The sequence below is a fragment of the Molossus molossus genome, unplaced genomic scaffold, assembly GCF_014108415.1.
Source record: "Molossus molossus isolate mMolMol1 unplaced genomic scaffold, mMolMol1.p scaffold_m16_p_1, whole genome shotgun sequence".
Lineage (NCBI taxonomy): Eukaryota > Metazoa > Chordata > Mammalia > Chiroptera > Molossidae > Molossus > Molossus molossus.
Window position 1 is genome coordinate 169,879,497 of NW_023425344.1, and position 15,973 is coordinate 169,895,469.

Below are 15,973 nucleotides of genomic sequence, written 5' to 3' on the forward strand. Positions count from 1 at the left end.
GAAAGCAGTTCCTTGGACATAACTTGTATGTCAGAAATCTGCTTACTGTTTACATCCTAGTGATTTGAAAACCTAACTAATCTAGCCATCTGAGTTTTAAGTGAAGCCGTGAAACCAACGTGATGGGGCTGGATAGCCATGTAGGCTGTGCACAGCACAGATAGGAAGAAATCAAAATCACCTAACGAATGCATCTTCAACACCCATATCGAGTCATGTGCCCTTGTAGTTATTGCACAGAATTAATACCCAAAACTTGCAATATATTACTTTTCCAGTAGATGAATTGTACCGATGTTTTAAACCTATATTGCCAAAACAGGAAGAACTTCCTAAACACAAGAGATAAGAACGGTAGAGTTTTGCCCAAGAAAATCAGTTGTTTTAAAATACAACACATAATCACACGCTCACACACACATACACCCGACAGCTCTATTATTAACATTAAAATTGGACTACAAAGATTTACCAGTTAAACCGTGTCCTGTAACTCCAGAAATGAAAAAAGGGAAATTTTAAAAATTAAATAGCATTTGTATTTCTACCACCACCACCAGTTTACCTACATGTGAAACATGCTTCTGTACAACAATGTAAACTTCACAGCAAGCTGTTTTTACATTCATTAGAGCAGAATTTTCCATTTTCTTTAAATTACAACATAATTTTGGGCTGAGATTGCTGAACACACAGGTAAGCCAACAATAACAGTACAATTTAGTTTCACAGTGGTTTTCTTAACATAAAGTTCATTTGAAGTGTCTTTGCAAAGCATTTCACATTAAACGTAAGTTTCTAAGTGACTTCCTTTAGAGCCTTCGTATTCAGGTATTCTCCACCTCTGGTCTTTGTATGTTTGGCATGTGTGTTGTCGGATTAGGATACAGAATGGAGACTGGCTTGTTGTATCTGTTGTTTGAATCCTCTGCTGTAGAAAGAAAATGTCCTTCGTGAGATGCTGAAGCCTTCACTGCACACATAGAATTTATGGCAAGTCCAGGTCCAGGAGCCTGAGCAGCCCACCACCAAACAGAGACAAAGACGTTGCCAGAGAGTCACCTTTGCAAAAAAGAATGAAAAAAAAAAAAAAAAGAGAGATGGGCGGGGGAGGGGGATATCCCATGAAATGAAAACACAAATGCACCATCCAGAGTCCATATTTACAAACTAATAGAAACTATAAACATTATTATATTTGGAACCAAGTCAAAACACCAGGAGGAGCTAAATTCAGATATTGCTTGTGATATACATGTGTTCTCCAACACAATAGGTCACCTCTTAAAAATAAACAAAGGATCACTCAAACAAATCAATTATTGATTGGTTTCCTAATGATGAATTAAGGCTTATTTGGTCACCTTATTTGATTAGAGGGCGTAGCATAACTTTTTTCCTATATGTATTTTCTTTTATTGATTTTGCAAAATCTCAACAATTGCACGTTTCAAAAGTTTAGGTTGATTTAGAATAAATATACACATGTGGTTTTACCAAAGACTCGTTTAAAAAGTTCCTTAAGCCCTTTGAGGGGTGCAGGTTTCTTCACTACATTAAAACAGTGTGTGGGCAGCACAATTGTCTCATTCAGTCTTTAATATTGCTTTTGTTTTTGAATCCTAACGTCATGTCAGGTTCTCTGTGAGAGAGAAGTTATGGCAAGAAATATTTACGTGTCACCAGCACAAAGGAGGTGAGTCCCTAAAGCCAGCTCTCCAGGCAAAGGGGTTGGAGGGCAGGAGGGGTGGGGTCCAAGAGCAGGGAGGAGAGGGAGGGTGTGCTGGGGGGGGACCCGGATGAAGCTGTTGCCGGCGGAGTTTCCCATCAGAGTGCCGAAGCTGTGACGGAGTGACTACCTTCTCTGGCTGCCTGCATTCCCTTGAATGCTAACGAAGCAGGAATGTCACAGTTGTGGGGGGAAAGTGGGGTGCCACTGGCATGTTGCCATCCGTGTCCAGCAACATAACCCGAAGGAGAAGCGCTGTAGGTCATGTACGGCGACACCTGGGCCGGGGTGGGATAAGGAGCCATGGTGGATGCTGACACAAAACTGCTCACAGCTGGGAGGCCATTTGGTGCCTGAGAAGAGAAGAGGTGAAGTAACCACGTTACAGTAGTTGACATTTCACAGGTTCGTAGAGAGAGGCAGGCTGTAGGTTCTCGGTAGTGATGGCTAACAATGCTCTGCCTCTACTTTTCTGATTTTTATTTTTAGAGTTGACTTTAAGCATATTCTAAATGCATTCACAGTGTTGCTACTTAAACAAACAAAACGCCAACAGACAAGACATTATTCTTTCCACACAGGTTTTGAGGAGGCTATGAGCAGAAAATTCACAGTATTTGCTTTGTTATTCAGAATTATAGGAAGGCAATCAGGGTGAGGAAAGAATTACTGGTGATTAAATCCTCTTAGAATCTGTTCTGTTATCCATATGCCTTTGTCAGCCTCCCCTGTACTTCAGTTCTGGTTGGCTCTTTTGTTGAGGCATTTGTGAAGGGCCTGGATGGTGTAGCTTTCATTTCCAGTAAAAAAAAAAAAAAAATTTTAAAAAGCACAGAGCATGGGCTATCAGTTTTGAAATTCAAAATGAGCACAACTTCTGTTAAATAAAAACATGGGCAGTATTTGAAACCGTCATGTTGTAAATGTTTGTTGGACAAAGGACATGCAAAATTAGGCAGTTTGTCTTTTAAGGAGTTTTTCAATGAAGATTGGGGGTATTTTTTCCAGAGCTATTTTATCAAAAAAAGAAACCGGCTATTCAACGATAAAAGGACTACATATGTGTGGTTTTGAAGTTGGAAAATTTGCTTGCAAAGTTTTGGGGCCCTGTGATGTGAATTTTGAAAAGCCACACGGATAAATCTCTTGAAATGAATTTACATGTAAAATCTCAGTTTGCAGACAAAATACAGCAGCTCTGGCAGGCACATCTGCCTAGAAACCAGTCCTCTCCTGGCATCCAGCGATTGTTGGTATCGTTACTATTAACAACACTAAAAACACCCCGATTTCTAATTCTATTCTGGCATGAACCCTCAGCATCCTTCTTCAAGTAACTTAATTTTTCCCTCAATTTCTACATTATTTAAAAATAAAGAGTAAATCCTTTTTCCTGGTAGTGAAGTGAATAAATTAACATAGCAACATATTTCCTAGTGAAAGTAAAATGCAAAGAATAGATTTATTATTCGTAAAACTGATTTAATCCTTAGAGGTAAGTAAAACAGACATCTGTGTTAATTAGATGCTCTTTCCAATTCAATTGCAACACAGAAATTGTTTTCTGATTTAATGCATTTAGTTATTATTTTCATTTCCACATCTCTCAGAATGCAACGGTAGGGTCTCAAAAACGATTTGCCCAATTTAGAGTAATACTTGGAGGAGACTGTATACATGGGTGTGATTTAACACTGTTCATAAATTTCTGACCAAATAAGAATAAAAGTAGAGGTGTTAACCTTGTGTCCTTGGTCTGTAAGAGCATATACCTCATGCTCTGTTTGTCAAAGTGCCTGCTCTTTGAAAAATGGGGAAGGAGAAAGGAAACTCAGGTTTCTTGAGTATGTCCTGGCACCAAGAAATAGTCAACATATTTGATCAAATAATGAGGATTGAGTTGTACTAGTGAGCTTATAATAATTATAAGATAGTATATAAGGAGTACAACACAATGTTTAATTAAAATTAAAATGTATTACAAGGGTCCCAGAGGGTGATACTGTATTTTTAAACAAAGAAATCATTGCACATCACTATTTAACATAAATAAAATCTGATTCTCTTTATATACACAATAATATAGATTAAGGAATTTAGCCATTTACCCTAGGGCAACTGGCAAGTCAGTGATCCTGCATTAAAAGAAGTCATCAGCCCTGTCTGATGCAGGATCTTCTACAGCAAATATTTTTCTGCTTTTGCTGGACAAGTAAAAGACAGACACAATTTAATCTCAAACAAGAGTATCTTTTGAAATAACATCTGGTAAAAGATTCTTTCTTCTTTAGATTCTCATTGCTATATCCTCATTCTGTTTCTTAACTTCTAAAAAAAAAAATCTTTTTTCCTTCTTTCTGAGAATAGCTCCAAAGAGGCACTTTAAGGCTCTCGGCAGATGACTATGAAGATAGTGAGCTATCAAATTGCAGAAGAAAACTAGCATTGCATCAAGTGGATAGTTCTGATCATGTTTAGGATTTCCCTAATAAACCATGAGAAATTCATTTGGAAAGGACTCATTCCAGTTCAGCTATGGAAAGGTGTTTGCATCTGCATTTGGCCTCTTCCATCCCAGCATTCATTAATATTTTATATTATTGATGCCCAAGTACACCAAGAATCATAAAATAAGAATGTCAAGATTAAAATGTTAAGGTTAAAATGACTATTTTAAAATAACAAGAACCTTTGCTCAACATTTTACAGGTACATAAGGTTAGACTATTTATTATTCTGCATGACAGAAACAACACTCTTGTTCACAAGAAAAAACCTGTTGGTGAGTTCTCTGTCATCACAGCTAACTTTTTTCTACCTATTCTTTTAATATTTCTATTTTTCCATCATCCAAAATGACAGTTCTCTTTGAAATTCTTGCTTCGTCATATTCATGTTCCTCTCCTTATGCCCTTTCCTTGGAACCACGGCTCCTTGATGTACCCCGTCTTAGGGGTCCCTCAACTCTTCTGTAGCAATGTCTACAAACTGCTCACACATACTACTTCTTTTTGCCTGGAACTGTTCCCCCAGAGAAACCAGGCTGGATTACAGGCTCATCTTAGAGATCCTGGGATTTAGGGGGAGGCAGAACCTTGGATTTAGGCCCATGTTACCCTCAGGCGCCTTACTTATTCTATGACTACATTTGTTTGCCCAGTGTAAAAACACAATTACTTTTTCCTATTTGTCCAATTTCTCACTTGCAAGGCGTCAAACTTGCTTTTATATTTTGATTCCTATTAGCATAAATAGTTCAAAGTCCTCTAAAATCTGCAGTATAGTTAGAGTAATTTTAGTCTCTTCTGTATGGCAGAAAGGAATGGTGGGAAGGGAAACTGAGGAGGACTGATGTCCACAAGGCAAGGGGAGGCAAAAACGTTTGCTTAAAAAAATTTTTTTTTACATTCAAACACTACAAAAATAGCTCTGAAATTCCCCTCAGCTTAAACTATGACCTAGATTTGGAGTGAAAAGTTTTGTCTTAATTTTTCTTTTTAAAGTTCAGATTTAGAAATTCGGGGGTGGGGGGATGGCATAAGGAAGATGAGCGAATAAGCATGCTGTAGCAGGTAGCTGCCACCTTCACTATTCACTAGTGACTCGATACATCAATTTTCTCACTATTAATTTTGAAACATGACATTAGTAAAAGATATAAATCTCTACTGGGTAGAGTAATTGTTATTTATGAAGCAATCACTGAAAGAGTAAAATTTTCCACCACAAAGGAAAACAACTACAGGTAGCACTGATGTTTGTTTATTCTTTCCAGTAAAAGAGTACATGACTTTAACTCCCCAAATCTGTTTAATGTTTTCAGTGAAGGGCATGTAATTAATCTGAAAAGCTAGTTAGGCTGAGTAGAGACTACCAAATGTACACCATAAATATAGTGGGAGCAAACATGCTAAATTACTCTATTTAATTGGATTGTAAATATGATTTATAAATCAACCAACATATGGAATCCCCAGGGAAGAGTAAACAAATTTTCCAAACGAAACCTCAGCAATGGGCATGTAATGGAAATCTCATTTTTGAAAATGACTTTACCTAAAGATTCCATAAATAAGACCTCGATTCATCAGCCCCTTTTTTTATGTGGATCTTCCTTGAAAGCAATGAGAGAAAAAGAATCCTTTCCTCCAAAGAACTGTACAAGAGTCCTCCCTGAAACAAACTCCTCACTATTGAATTTTGAGAATGAGATTTACTAATACAAAGTAAAATAGACAAGGTTGCATAGCCTGGAAAAAAGTAAATCACTTGTTTTGTTGAATATTTTTAGAAAAAGACAGATTTCATCCCACTGACATTAAATTGTTCAGGGGAAAAAAAAGTACGTAAGATGTATTTTAGTTAAGGTTATCACAAGAATGAATGAAAAGTATGTGTTCATTTCACTTGTTCTAAAACGTTAGAAATATAGATTTGCCAGTTCTTAAGAATATCTTTTTAAATGAATATGTTGAGAAGCTGTATTAGCAGAGAGCTAGATTATAAACAATTTAAGAACAGGGACTTGTCTTAATCATCTCTATCCCCACAAAACAGGACACATTATAGAAGTTTAATAATCATTTGTATACATAAGTTACTGCAAACTTTTGAAATCAAAACATGTCATACTCTCGCTTAAAAAAAAAAAGATGTAGGCACCCTTTATCACAGAACGAGTATTACAGTTTAAGAAAAATGAATAAAGGCGTTGAAAAAGTAAATGAAAGTTCTAACCTAGCCATTTCATTATTTAATTGATGGTCGTCCCATTTATTCCCATCCCCCCAAAAATGGAAATGCATTAGTATCCAAACACTAATGACCACCAAAAAAAAAAAGTATGACAACTGTCTGGCAATTAGAGGTTATAGATTACGCTTCAAATTCTGGTAACTGTCTACTCAACGTTTCTCTCTTGAAGAAAACACAAAGAGCAGTGCTAAATCCTCTACCCATCATTTTTCATCCACTCGCCAGTTCTACCTGATCTCCTCCTTATGATAAAATGAGTTTACCTTAGTTTTATAATGAAGTAGATTTAGCCACAAATAGAGATGTGCTTCAACTAGAATTTCAACCTCAATATATATCATAAGCAAGAAAATAGTTCAGATATGAACATAAACAAGACTTTCTTTTTTTTTTTTTTTGGTGAAATAATTTTTCTGTCATTCTAAACTTCTTAATTCATTATGCAATGACTTAGCAAAACAAGTCTGACCAAATGAAATGACCAATGTAAATATGGTTTCAACATTCATCCAGAGGATTATAATTATGCTTGGTTATCCCACTGCAGATCTAAATGTCCGAGGTAATGGAACGCAGCTATTTAAGTTTTAGTCTACATTTTATGTTTCCAAATGTTATTAAAATTGATGTAGCCTTTAAATTTTTAACATAAAAAAACAATCAGCTTTTTTGTATTTTATATGACACATTTTACTGATAACATAATCATTAATTTTGTTTTAAAACACTAATAGTTAAAAGCTAACCAGTTCAAAAAATGTTTGACATAATAGATAACATTATGAATTTCAAAGATTCTTTATTGGCATTTGCCTGGGATTGCATGCTCTCTACAAAATGGTAAATTATTTAACACAAAATAAACTTTTTTTGATGTTTTTAAAAATCCAGTGCAAATTAACTTATATTTTCACAAAAACAGTATGTCTGCAAGGACCACCAGTTTTTTAAATATTGCACTAGAAAATTGTATTCAATATTCTGAAATACATTACTTCAAATACAATGTACAAATGAATGCTTTACAAGACTTTCAGATTAATTTACATCTCTAAATTCAACTATTTTCACATCTCTGAACTTTTTCTGAAGTTCAAATACTTAAAGACTTCATTTCTCACATCTCAATTTGTAGCTAATGTTCTATTAAACTTGCTGTCTGAAGATATTCAAAGTTGATAAATTTACCATTCAGATACTTTCATTAGAGAAACAGAGATGCAATTTTTTTTCTAAGAAAGTATGCCCAATTGTAGAACACTTTTCAAAAGCTATACAACTGTTTATAAACTGTTTAAGTAAAATAAGACATTTATTCACTAAGTACCTTATAAAAGGATAGCTTTATTCCAACCCATTATTCTTGATTTTTTTTTTTGCCATTCAATTGCATTCAATAGAGGTTTTATTATTTCAACAGAAGAGAGCCAGCCACTAAGAACCAGAGAACATTGTTGCCATTCAGAATTAGGTGAGATTAAAGGATTCTAGCCCAATATATAATGTGGGTGATAAAAAAACAAAATAGATAAATATTATTTTCCTCCTGTCCTCAGAGGTAGACAATAAGGATTTCTGAATAGCACTATAAAATATTAATTACAGTGTAATATGAATGTGTAAGACAAATTTTAATATTCTAAACTAATGTTTTAAAAAGAAAAGATAGTTGTATGTATAGCAAATGTGCATAAGGTTCTAATTACTAGCAATTGGGCATCTTTGCACTAAACTGAAACTGGAAACTAGATTATGGTAATCAATTCTACCTAAAATCAGTTGTCAATTCAACCTCTTTGGAATTTTACAGGTGTCTTCTGGTAACGGATTATGCCCTAAATCCTGTAATTCTGAATTTTCAATTTCCTTCTTTATATACTAAAATAAAACTGGGATCATATAATACTGCCCTATTTAATAACAACCCAAATGCTCTGAAAGTGTTATTGCAAAATTTTTGAGAATATGTTTTTACCAAAGTCTTTCATATTTTGTTCAAATACAAATATATATATATAATATATATATTTACACATCCCTTAACTTTGTATATTTATGAGCAAACATTAATGAATAATTTTATCCTCAACAAAATCAATGTTTAAATTCTGAATTTGCTAGTTATGGCTGTATTGATTAAGGATATCTGAATTCCAGTGAATTACTTAATTGTAGCTAGGTGTACTTCTTTAACTTTTGCTTTAAACTGTGTTATTTTCCAATGTATAATAAATTAGTATAAAAATAAAAAATAAATTCAAAAATTGCACACAAAATGACAGTCTAAATGTATGTGCCTACATAGCATACCTTCAGCATTAAGCACTATTTTGGTAATTGTGATAGAGTAATCACTGATTTAATTGTCCTTAGAAACTTTTCAAGTTTTGAAATTTTACATCATTTGAATAATCTTACTGCATGGCAATGCAGATTAGCACATTGCAATTAAGAACTTTCCAAATATAAGTTTGATATAAATATATTTTTCTTCTGGAAAAAATTTAACTTGTTCTTTTAAGTATTTAGAACAATACCTATTTGGCCACTTCTTTAAGTTATTTATTTTTATAAATTGATAATTTAGGGATTTAATATTTAGTATATAAATGTAATAGATTTTCAGTGTTCAGAACATACAGAGTAGATCATTCGAAACTGTTCTGTTTTCATTTTAAATATGTTGTTTAATTTTGAAGTGTATGCATAAATTAACCATTTCTAAACAAGTTTAAATGCTACATCTATAATTCAAAAAAGTAAAAATAATCATAAAGGTTTTTGGATTATGACACTGCTTTATGTATAAAATGGATTTATCAAATATATGTGGAAATTAGAGACTATTTTTTAACTCTATTCTTCACAATGTTATTCTAAGAAATGATGACCTAATAAAAATCACTGAGCACCTGTTAAATGTTTTCTGCTATGCTAGCTGCTTTATATGCTCTCCTATTATTTGTAACAAAATACCTTGACACTTTTTGAACAAGTATATTCTTATTTTTAAAATTGCTTAAATTGCTTGTCTTTAAAAGTTAATCTCTAACCACCACTTATAACCGCAGGTAATAATGAACAAATGCTTTCTATGTTCCACATGTTTGCGTTATCTCACTGAATTTTCACAACATCTCTCTTGAGGTTGGAACTATTATTTCCCCATTTTACAGATGAAAAAATTAAGGCTAAGGTTAAATAAATTGCTTAAGTGGCAGGGGTATCAGAAGATCAGAGTTCCTAACCATTGTACATACTGCCTCTTTATAAACTAAAGGCCCTTTAGTAACAGAAAATGACAGACTTTCTTGTAATTTCTCACTGGCATTCTTTATAGTAGGAATAGACCCGGGAAAGGGACTCTTTCCTCGCTGCTCTTTTCTATGATATATATTATGGGAGAGCTATTAATATGTAGCTGACTCTGTTTTGACAAAATAAGGGAGGGATGAGAAATTGGAAATGGGTTTATTGAAGAAAATAACAACTAGGATTTTTTCCCCCAAGTGAATAATAGTAACAAGTTCCATTTTACATGAAAAGGTGGTTTTTACAGAAAAGAAAACATTGGACGTTTTAAGACTTCAAAAGAATGAAATGATAACTGGGTATTTTGAAGCTTTGGAATTGGAGTTTGATATTAAGAATTTGCAAACCTGCCCAGCTCTGCTCATCTGCTCAAAGAAACCTTACGTTGCTTTAAGGTTGTGTGTGTGTGTGTGTTTGTTGTTGAGAGCTTTAGCTTTGAACTCCTGATTCTAGCTTGGTGATGAATTTAGGCTTTTGTTGTTGTGGTTGCTTCATCTTAGGGAAAAAAGAAAGAAAAGGAAAGGGAAAAAGAAACACGGATGGCTTAATTTTTCTTTAGAAGAGTCGGGGGAGGGGCAGAGAGGGTAAAAAATTAAACGGTCCACAGCCAGTCCGTATAATTTGAGGTTTTCTCACTAAGCTCCCTAGGGAGATTCCGACGTGACTTTTCATCAGGAAATGGTAACTTCATTAAGTTTATCTGGTTGCCCTCTTCTCACTACCGCAGGACAAGCCACGCTAGCTCGTCCTCGGGGAGCCCCGGTGCGCGCAGCGCCGGAGCGCGAGGCCGTGGCCGGCGCGGGGCTGAGACCTCCCGCGTGCACTCGGCGGCCACGGGCGCTCGTCCGGCCTCTCGGAAGCACCCTCCTCGGGGGCCCTGGCCCCGCGGCGAGCGGCAGAAAGGGCTCCCGAACAGGGCGGGAGGCGCTTCCAGGCCCCCAGGGCCTTGGCGGGGGTCGTCGAGGCCGAACTGCGCCCTCGAAGGCTGGGGCCTCTTTCCTGCCCCAGTCAACCCGGGATCGGGCTCGTGCAATGCCCTGCAATCGGCCTGGGCTTTCTCTCCGCCGAGATCAAGAAGGGACCCAGGTCTCCATCGCCCACACCCCACCGCCCCGGGCCTCCTCACCTGACCGTACTTGGCTTCTTGCTCCAAGGCTCCCTTCTCCAGCCCGTTCACCGCGTGCGGGGCGGCGGCCGAGAAGTTGTTGCGGCCCAGGCTGCTCCACTCCTCCACCTTGGGGCTGTGGTAGGGGGAGCTGTCGCTCACTCCTGGGGAAGAGGTGAAGGCGTCAGGCCTGAGGTCCAAACCACGTGCCCCCTCCTGAGACACGACCCTACCCGACTAGTGAGCACTGGGGCTCCGACCTCGGTCGGTCCCCTGCCTCCCAGGGGCGCAAGGCCCTGGTGCGGCCTCTCTGGCTCGCAGCTCAGGGCCCTGTTTAGTTTCCTGCAGTCGACTGGCCCGGAGTAGGCCTCTCCCAGCTCTCTCACCTACGCCTGCGGGAAGATTTTTGTTTTTCCAACTGGCCTTTGATTTCCTCCTGGCTCTTCCTGAGAAACCAGTGGAAGGAACCTCAGAGTTTTGCCAAAATTTTCCCAAATCGGAGAAAGAGCCCGTGAAGCTGGATGTACCGTTCTCCCCAATCCTCACCCAGCGTCGACTGGGGGTTGACAAAAATATGGGAATGTTGGGGACTGAAAAGGGAGAGAGGAGCGTCCTGGCTTCAGCGCGCCCGTGCTGGTGCGCAGGGAGATCCAGGTAAGTGCCCCCTAGGCTGTAGGGACCTAGTAGTTCTGTCAATAGATGGAACAAAAGACCTGCAGAGTTCTTTGCAAACATGACAAATTGTTGCCTACAATACACATGCAAAATATATGTGCATAAGTTTTTGCCTTGCAGGTGACCAACCTTAATGCTCTGTCTCTTTACATTAAATATGTGAGGGTATGTGCTTCTGACTCAAAAAAGAAATACTGCAATTACCACTGTAAATGCCATGTGTGTCAGTGGTAAGGTTACATAGAGAGGGCTTGTTTTTTAATTATATAAAAGGTTAAGAAAATGAAAGTAGAATTAAGTGTTTTCTTTCTTTCTTTTTTTAAAGGAGTAAAGCTATCAGTTATCCTTTATGTTCTTAATAGAGATGCAAAGAATATGTTGTGGTGTAAACTGATTACCACAATACCTAGGGGTGTGCATAGTGAATCATTGGCACCTTTAAGTGACCCAGTGAAATTTTAAAGAGATGATGTTTGAAGACTATGAGCAGTGTGTTTTTGTCTTTGGGACCTATGGGTGGAGGACCAAAGTCTGACAGAGCCACTACAACTTGATTTTAAACACTTCCATCTGCCACGGTGCTTGGAAACAGTGAACATTTTGTAGAAATGGTCATTTATAGAAACAATCTTTTTATATTCACAGACTTGTCAGAAAACAGGTTGTTTAAAGCTGGCATCCAGAATCAACAACACCTAGAATGAAGAGTTACTACTCTCAACAATCCAATACTTTTCCAGCTGACATTTGGTCTGATTGTAGGATCCCTGGGGGAGAAAAGTTTTCTTTTCAACTCTGTCAGTCTTTCTTCATTGTTCCTCTCTCTCTCTCTCTCCAAAGAATTAGATTGTGTTCCAATTTGCACCAGGAAACTGTATTTTGGCCCAGAACTGCCAGGCTCTCTTTGCCTTCCCAGACAAAAGGCAATCGGTAGGCACAAGCCTGAAGTTATCTTAAGAAATTGAGATCCCCCTGCGAGCCCCCATTTCTGCTGATCTCACACTTTCCCATGAACAGGGGCTTCCTTTAAATGTCAGTGAGGTCAGTTTATCCTATAAATCAAGGGCAAACTCTCTCCAGCTAAAGCTCCAGCCAGCACCGAATAAGACAAAACTGAACTCCTAAAAGGATCTTATAAATTCAGAGTACAAGAAGATGAGAAATTGGGGCTCTGCTTTAATTACTGAAAAGATAATTGTGCCAATGTGGTGGTAACCAAGAAAGGCAGGAAATAATTAAACTATCCCCCCTGCCTTTCTATTTAATTTTTCCTCTGCACATTTTAAACTTTTGGCTGAGAAATTAAGAAGGTAGGCTCTTTACCTCTGTAATATTTAAATTCTGCGTCTAAAACATTTTTTACTTTCTTTTCTCAATACTGAGAAAGAAATGTATGCTGGTGTTTTGTTTTGTTTTAACAACGCAGTAAAACGAAAACAAACTCTGGGCTCTTGAGGAAGCCGAGGGAGCAGGAGGGCTCGGGAAATCGTTCTTATCAAGCAGCAAAGACACTTAGGGCACTGCAAGGTCAAGGGTGAGAAAGAAAAGGACCAGTGGGGTGGCACTACTGAAAACGTGCAGGGACTAGATGTCCACTCACATTTCTGGGGATCGGGGGATCTAAAAGGAAGCGGCATGCGCGGAGAAAACGGGAAAGAACAGAAGAGAGGACAGCGGGGAATCGTTGTGTATTTTGTCTCCATCACATTGGTGATTGGTGCCACTTCCTAAGATATATACAGTGAAATTGTAAGGGGGGAGGGAGGGAGGGAAGGGGGGAGGGGGGAGAGACGGGGTGGAAAGAAAGGGAGAGAGAATGAGAATGAGAATTAAAATAGTCCCAGAATGAGCAATGCAGTAACATGCAAGTCACTAGTAGTAACTTCGGGACCTCCGTTTCCGAGGAAAATGAAGTGAAGCATAAGAATGAAACCAATTAGGTGACATTTGAACTTCCTGCCTGAGCAAATTTGGCCTGATTGCTAGAATCCTCAAGAATACTGCAATTTCCACAGGGTGCCCGACTCCTCGCTGCCGCATGTGATCCCCAAACTGGCTGCCTGCAGCGGTGTCTCAGCCTGCAGCCCCACGCCGACTCGGGTCTCCCGGTCTGCGCCCCAAGTCCGGCCCGGGCCGCTCTCCTCAAGAGAGCAAGCAGGTCTGAGACTTCAGCGGGCGCGAGAGGCGGGGGAGGGTGGAAAATGTGAACCATGTGTTGGGGATGGGGGGATGTTATGGGTCTGGTAGTTTGAGATGAGGCAGGAGACTGTGTGTGGCAAGGAAACCAAGGGCATGAATTTCAAGTTAATGAGATCAGGACAACCCCTGGGAAGACTCCTTACATTTCCAAAGGAAAAAGCCCCAGGTGGTGGGACAGACGCAGGCGGAGGCCGCAAATACTGAGACCCCGGCAAGGGTACATTGGGAGGCTCTGCACATCCTCCCGGCGGCCCTTGAGCCTTACCTTGGTCGGTGATGGAGCGAATGCCCAGGATGTCGGTGACTGAGTGGGAAGAGGGCCAGGTGCGCGGCATGGCCACTGAGCCGGGGATAGCGGGCACCCCGGGCGGCGTGGGCACCTTAGCGGCGGCCGCCGTGATGGGGCTGGGGTAAGAGTAGATGTGGTTATAGGGCAGCGCTGGCTGCGGCGCCGGCTGGTGTTGCTTGTATGAGTCGTAATGGCCCTGTTGGGCCAAGTTGCCGATCTTGTTACGCAGGATGCGGCTGATGGAGCTCACCGAGGGCACATTGTACTTGTCACACACGCCGTCAGCCAGTAGGCGGTCCCGGATCTCCCAGGCGAAGATGCCGGGGTCCCTCTGCTTGTAGGTCCGGATGTGCTTCACCACAGTGGGGGTGGTGACCCGAGGCTTGCTACCCCCGATGGCTCCTGGCAAGATCGAGCCTGTCTCGTTGTAGCGCGCCAGGATCTTGCTGACGCAGCCATGAGAGACCCGTAGCTGGCGGCTGATGTCACACGGTCTGATGCCCAGTTGGGCCAGTTCCACAATGCGAAGCCGGATGGCGTTGGGCAGCGGCCTCCCGTTCACGAATACTCCTCCCAGCTGGTTCACCTCCCCAAAGGCTGGCTCTGCAAAACAAACACAGGGCGCGCAGGGACGCGCACCCGCAGTTTGGGACAGCCGCCTGTTGCTCGGCCTCCACGCACCCCAGGGCGCAGGGCGGATGAACCCGCCACAGACCAATGACCCAGGCTTGCCTCATACCCTATGGTCCCGGAGCTTTGCAGAACGGCCCCAAACCGCCGGGGTCCAGTCAGACCCCCTCCCTCATTCCGGCGGTGCTTGCGGCCGGCCGCTAGAAACAAATAAAGTGGTGAGACGCAGGGCCGCTCCGAGAGTTCAAAAGTCTCAGAAGCAAGGCGGGGAAATCGGTCTTGACGCCTACAGCCGGCTCCTACTCGGTTACTCGGCGCTAACATTCTTGGGCCGCTCCCCCTTGATCCCCAGCGCCCCTCCTTGGGGACCTGCGCAATTAGACAAAATCTTGGGGAAACTACAGGGCTGTTGTTTTTTTCTCTTTTCTTTTCTGTTTTATTTGCGTATGTGCACGTATGTGAAAGAAAACTTGGTCTGCCACTGGGGCTGCGGGGCTTGCTGATGCCACCGCGCCCTTCTCTTAAATTCAGAAAATGGCATTAACGGCAACCCAGTAGCCAGCGTTTAGACTGAACTGCTGTGCGCCTCTGACCCTTAGCGTGTTCCTACAAGTTGTAGGAACACGAGCAAAGTCAATAAGGAGAGTGTGAACGCTCAGAGGTGCGCGCCCTCGCGCGCGCTCCCTCCCTTACTCGCTTGCTCCCTCCCTCCCTCCCGGGCTCTGACAGCGTCCCCCGCCACCACTCACCCATTGCTCCGAGCAGCACACCAACCGGGCCCCAGTTCCGAGCTCCCAGAAAGAAACTTTTTGCACCGCCTCAGTGGCCCAGCCTGTCGCTGCCCCAGGCCGCGGATGCCTCCGCTTCTCTCCGGGAGGAGGCGGCGAGAGTGCAAAAGGAAGGAGTAAAAGGAAGTCTGTGCCCCGCTGAAAGAGGCTTGAGTTCTGCATTTCAATCTAAGCAGCAACGTGGGCTGGGCTGAGCGGGGCCGGGAGGCTCTGTCTATCACTCACTAAGGACACTCCCCCCAAAGAGGAGGGCCCGAGGGCAAGCTGCGTGGTGATTGGTGTGGGGCCGGTGAGCGACAGAGCGGTCCGGGAAAGTCCTTCCGCTGTCTCTTCAAGCTTGCTCTGCACCTGGGTGACAAAATACAATGAAAATTGGCGTTTGACACCTTCCGAGGAGCAACGCAAATAGACAGCAAAATCGAGCTGATGAAAATGCTGAATAAGCAAATTAAAGCGTTTGGTCCCCTTATGAGAGACTCAACAGGGAAGGG

At 40.9% G+C, this 15,973-nt stretch overlaps 2 protein-coding genes across 32 annotated transcripts in view; one reads left to right on the forward strand and one right to left on the reverse strand.

Annotated features, from left to right (window-relative positions):
- The window catches only part of SLC25A21 (solute carrier family 25 member 21), a 463,129-nt gene extending 461,433 nt beyond the window's left edge, over positions 1 to 1,696 (forward strand). For all 31 annotated transcript variants that reach the window (XM_036256725.1, XM_036256732.1, XM_036256740.1 and 28 more), the window contains one exon: positions 1,638 to 1,696. The gene's annotated coding sequence lies outside the window, so the exon portion shown is untranslated. The remainder of the gene's footprint in view (positions 1 to 1,637) is intronic.
- Positions 474 to 15,674, reverse strand: PAX9 (paired box 9). Its single transcript, XM_036256913.1, has 4 exons — positions 15,444 to 15,674; positions 14,041 to 14,667; positions 10,923 to 11,062; positions 474 to 2,082 (listed from the first exon to the last, which is right to left on the reverse strand). The coding sequence occupies exons 1-4, from the start codon at positions 15,445 to 15,447 to the stop codon at positions 1,828 to 1,830; spliced, it is 1,026 nt and encodes a 341-aa protein (XP_036112806.1). The 5' UTR covers positions 15,448 to 15,674; the 3' UTR covers positions 474 to 1,827.
- Positions 15,675 to 15,973: the final 299 nt, after the last annotated feature.

What these genes read in the sequence shown, in the direction of transcription:
- PAX9 (XM_036256913.1), bottom strand. An exon ending in TCGCTCCATCACCGACCAAG is followed by an intron (nt 11,063 to 14,040) that starts GTAAGGCTCAAG and finishes CTTCCCCAGGAG; the next exon opens with TGAGCGACAGCTCCCCCTAC. An exon ending in AAGAAGCCAAGTACGGTCAG is followed by an intron (nt 2,083 to 10,922) that starts GTGAGGAGGCCC and finishes TTCTCTTCTCAG; the next exon opens with GCACCAAATGGCCTCCCAGC.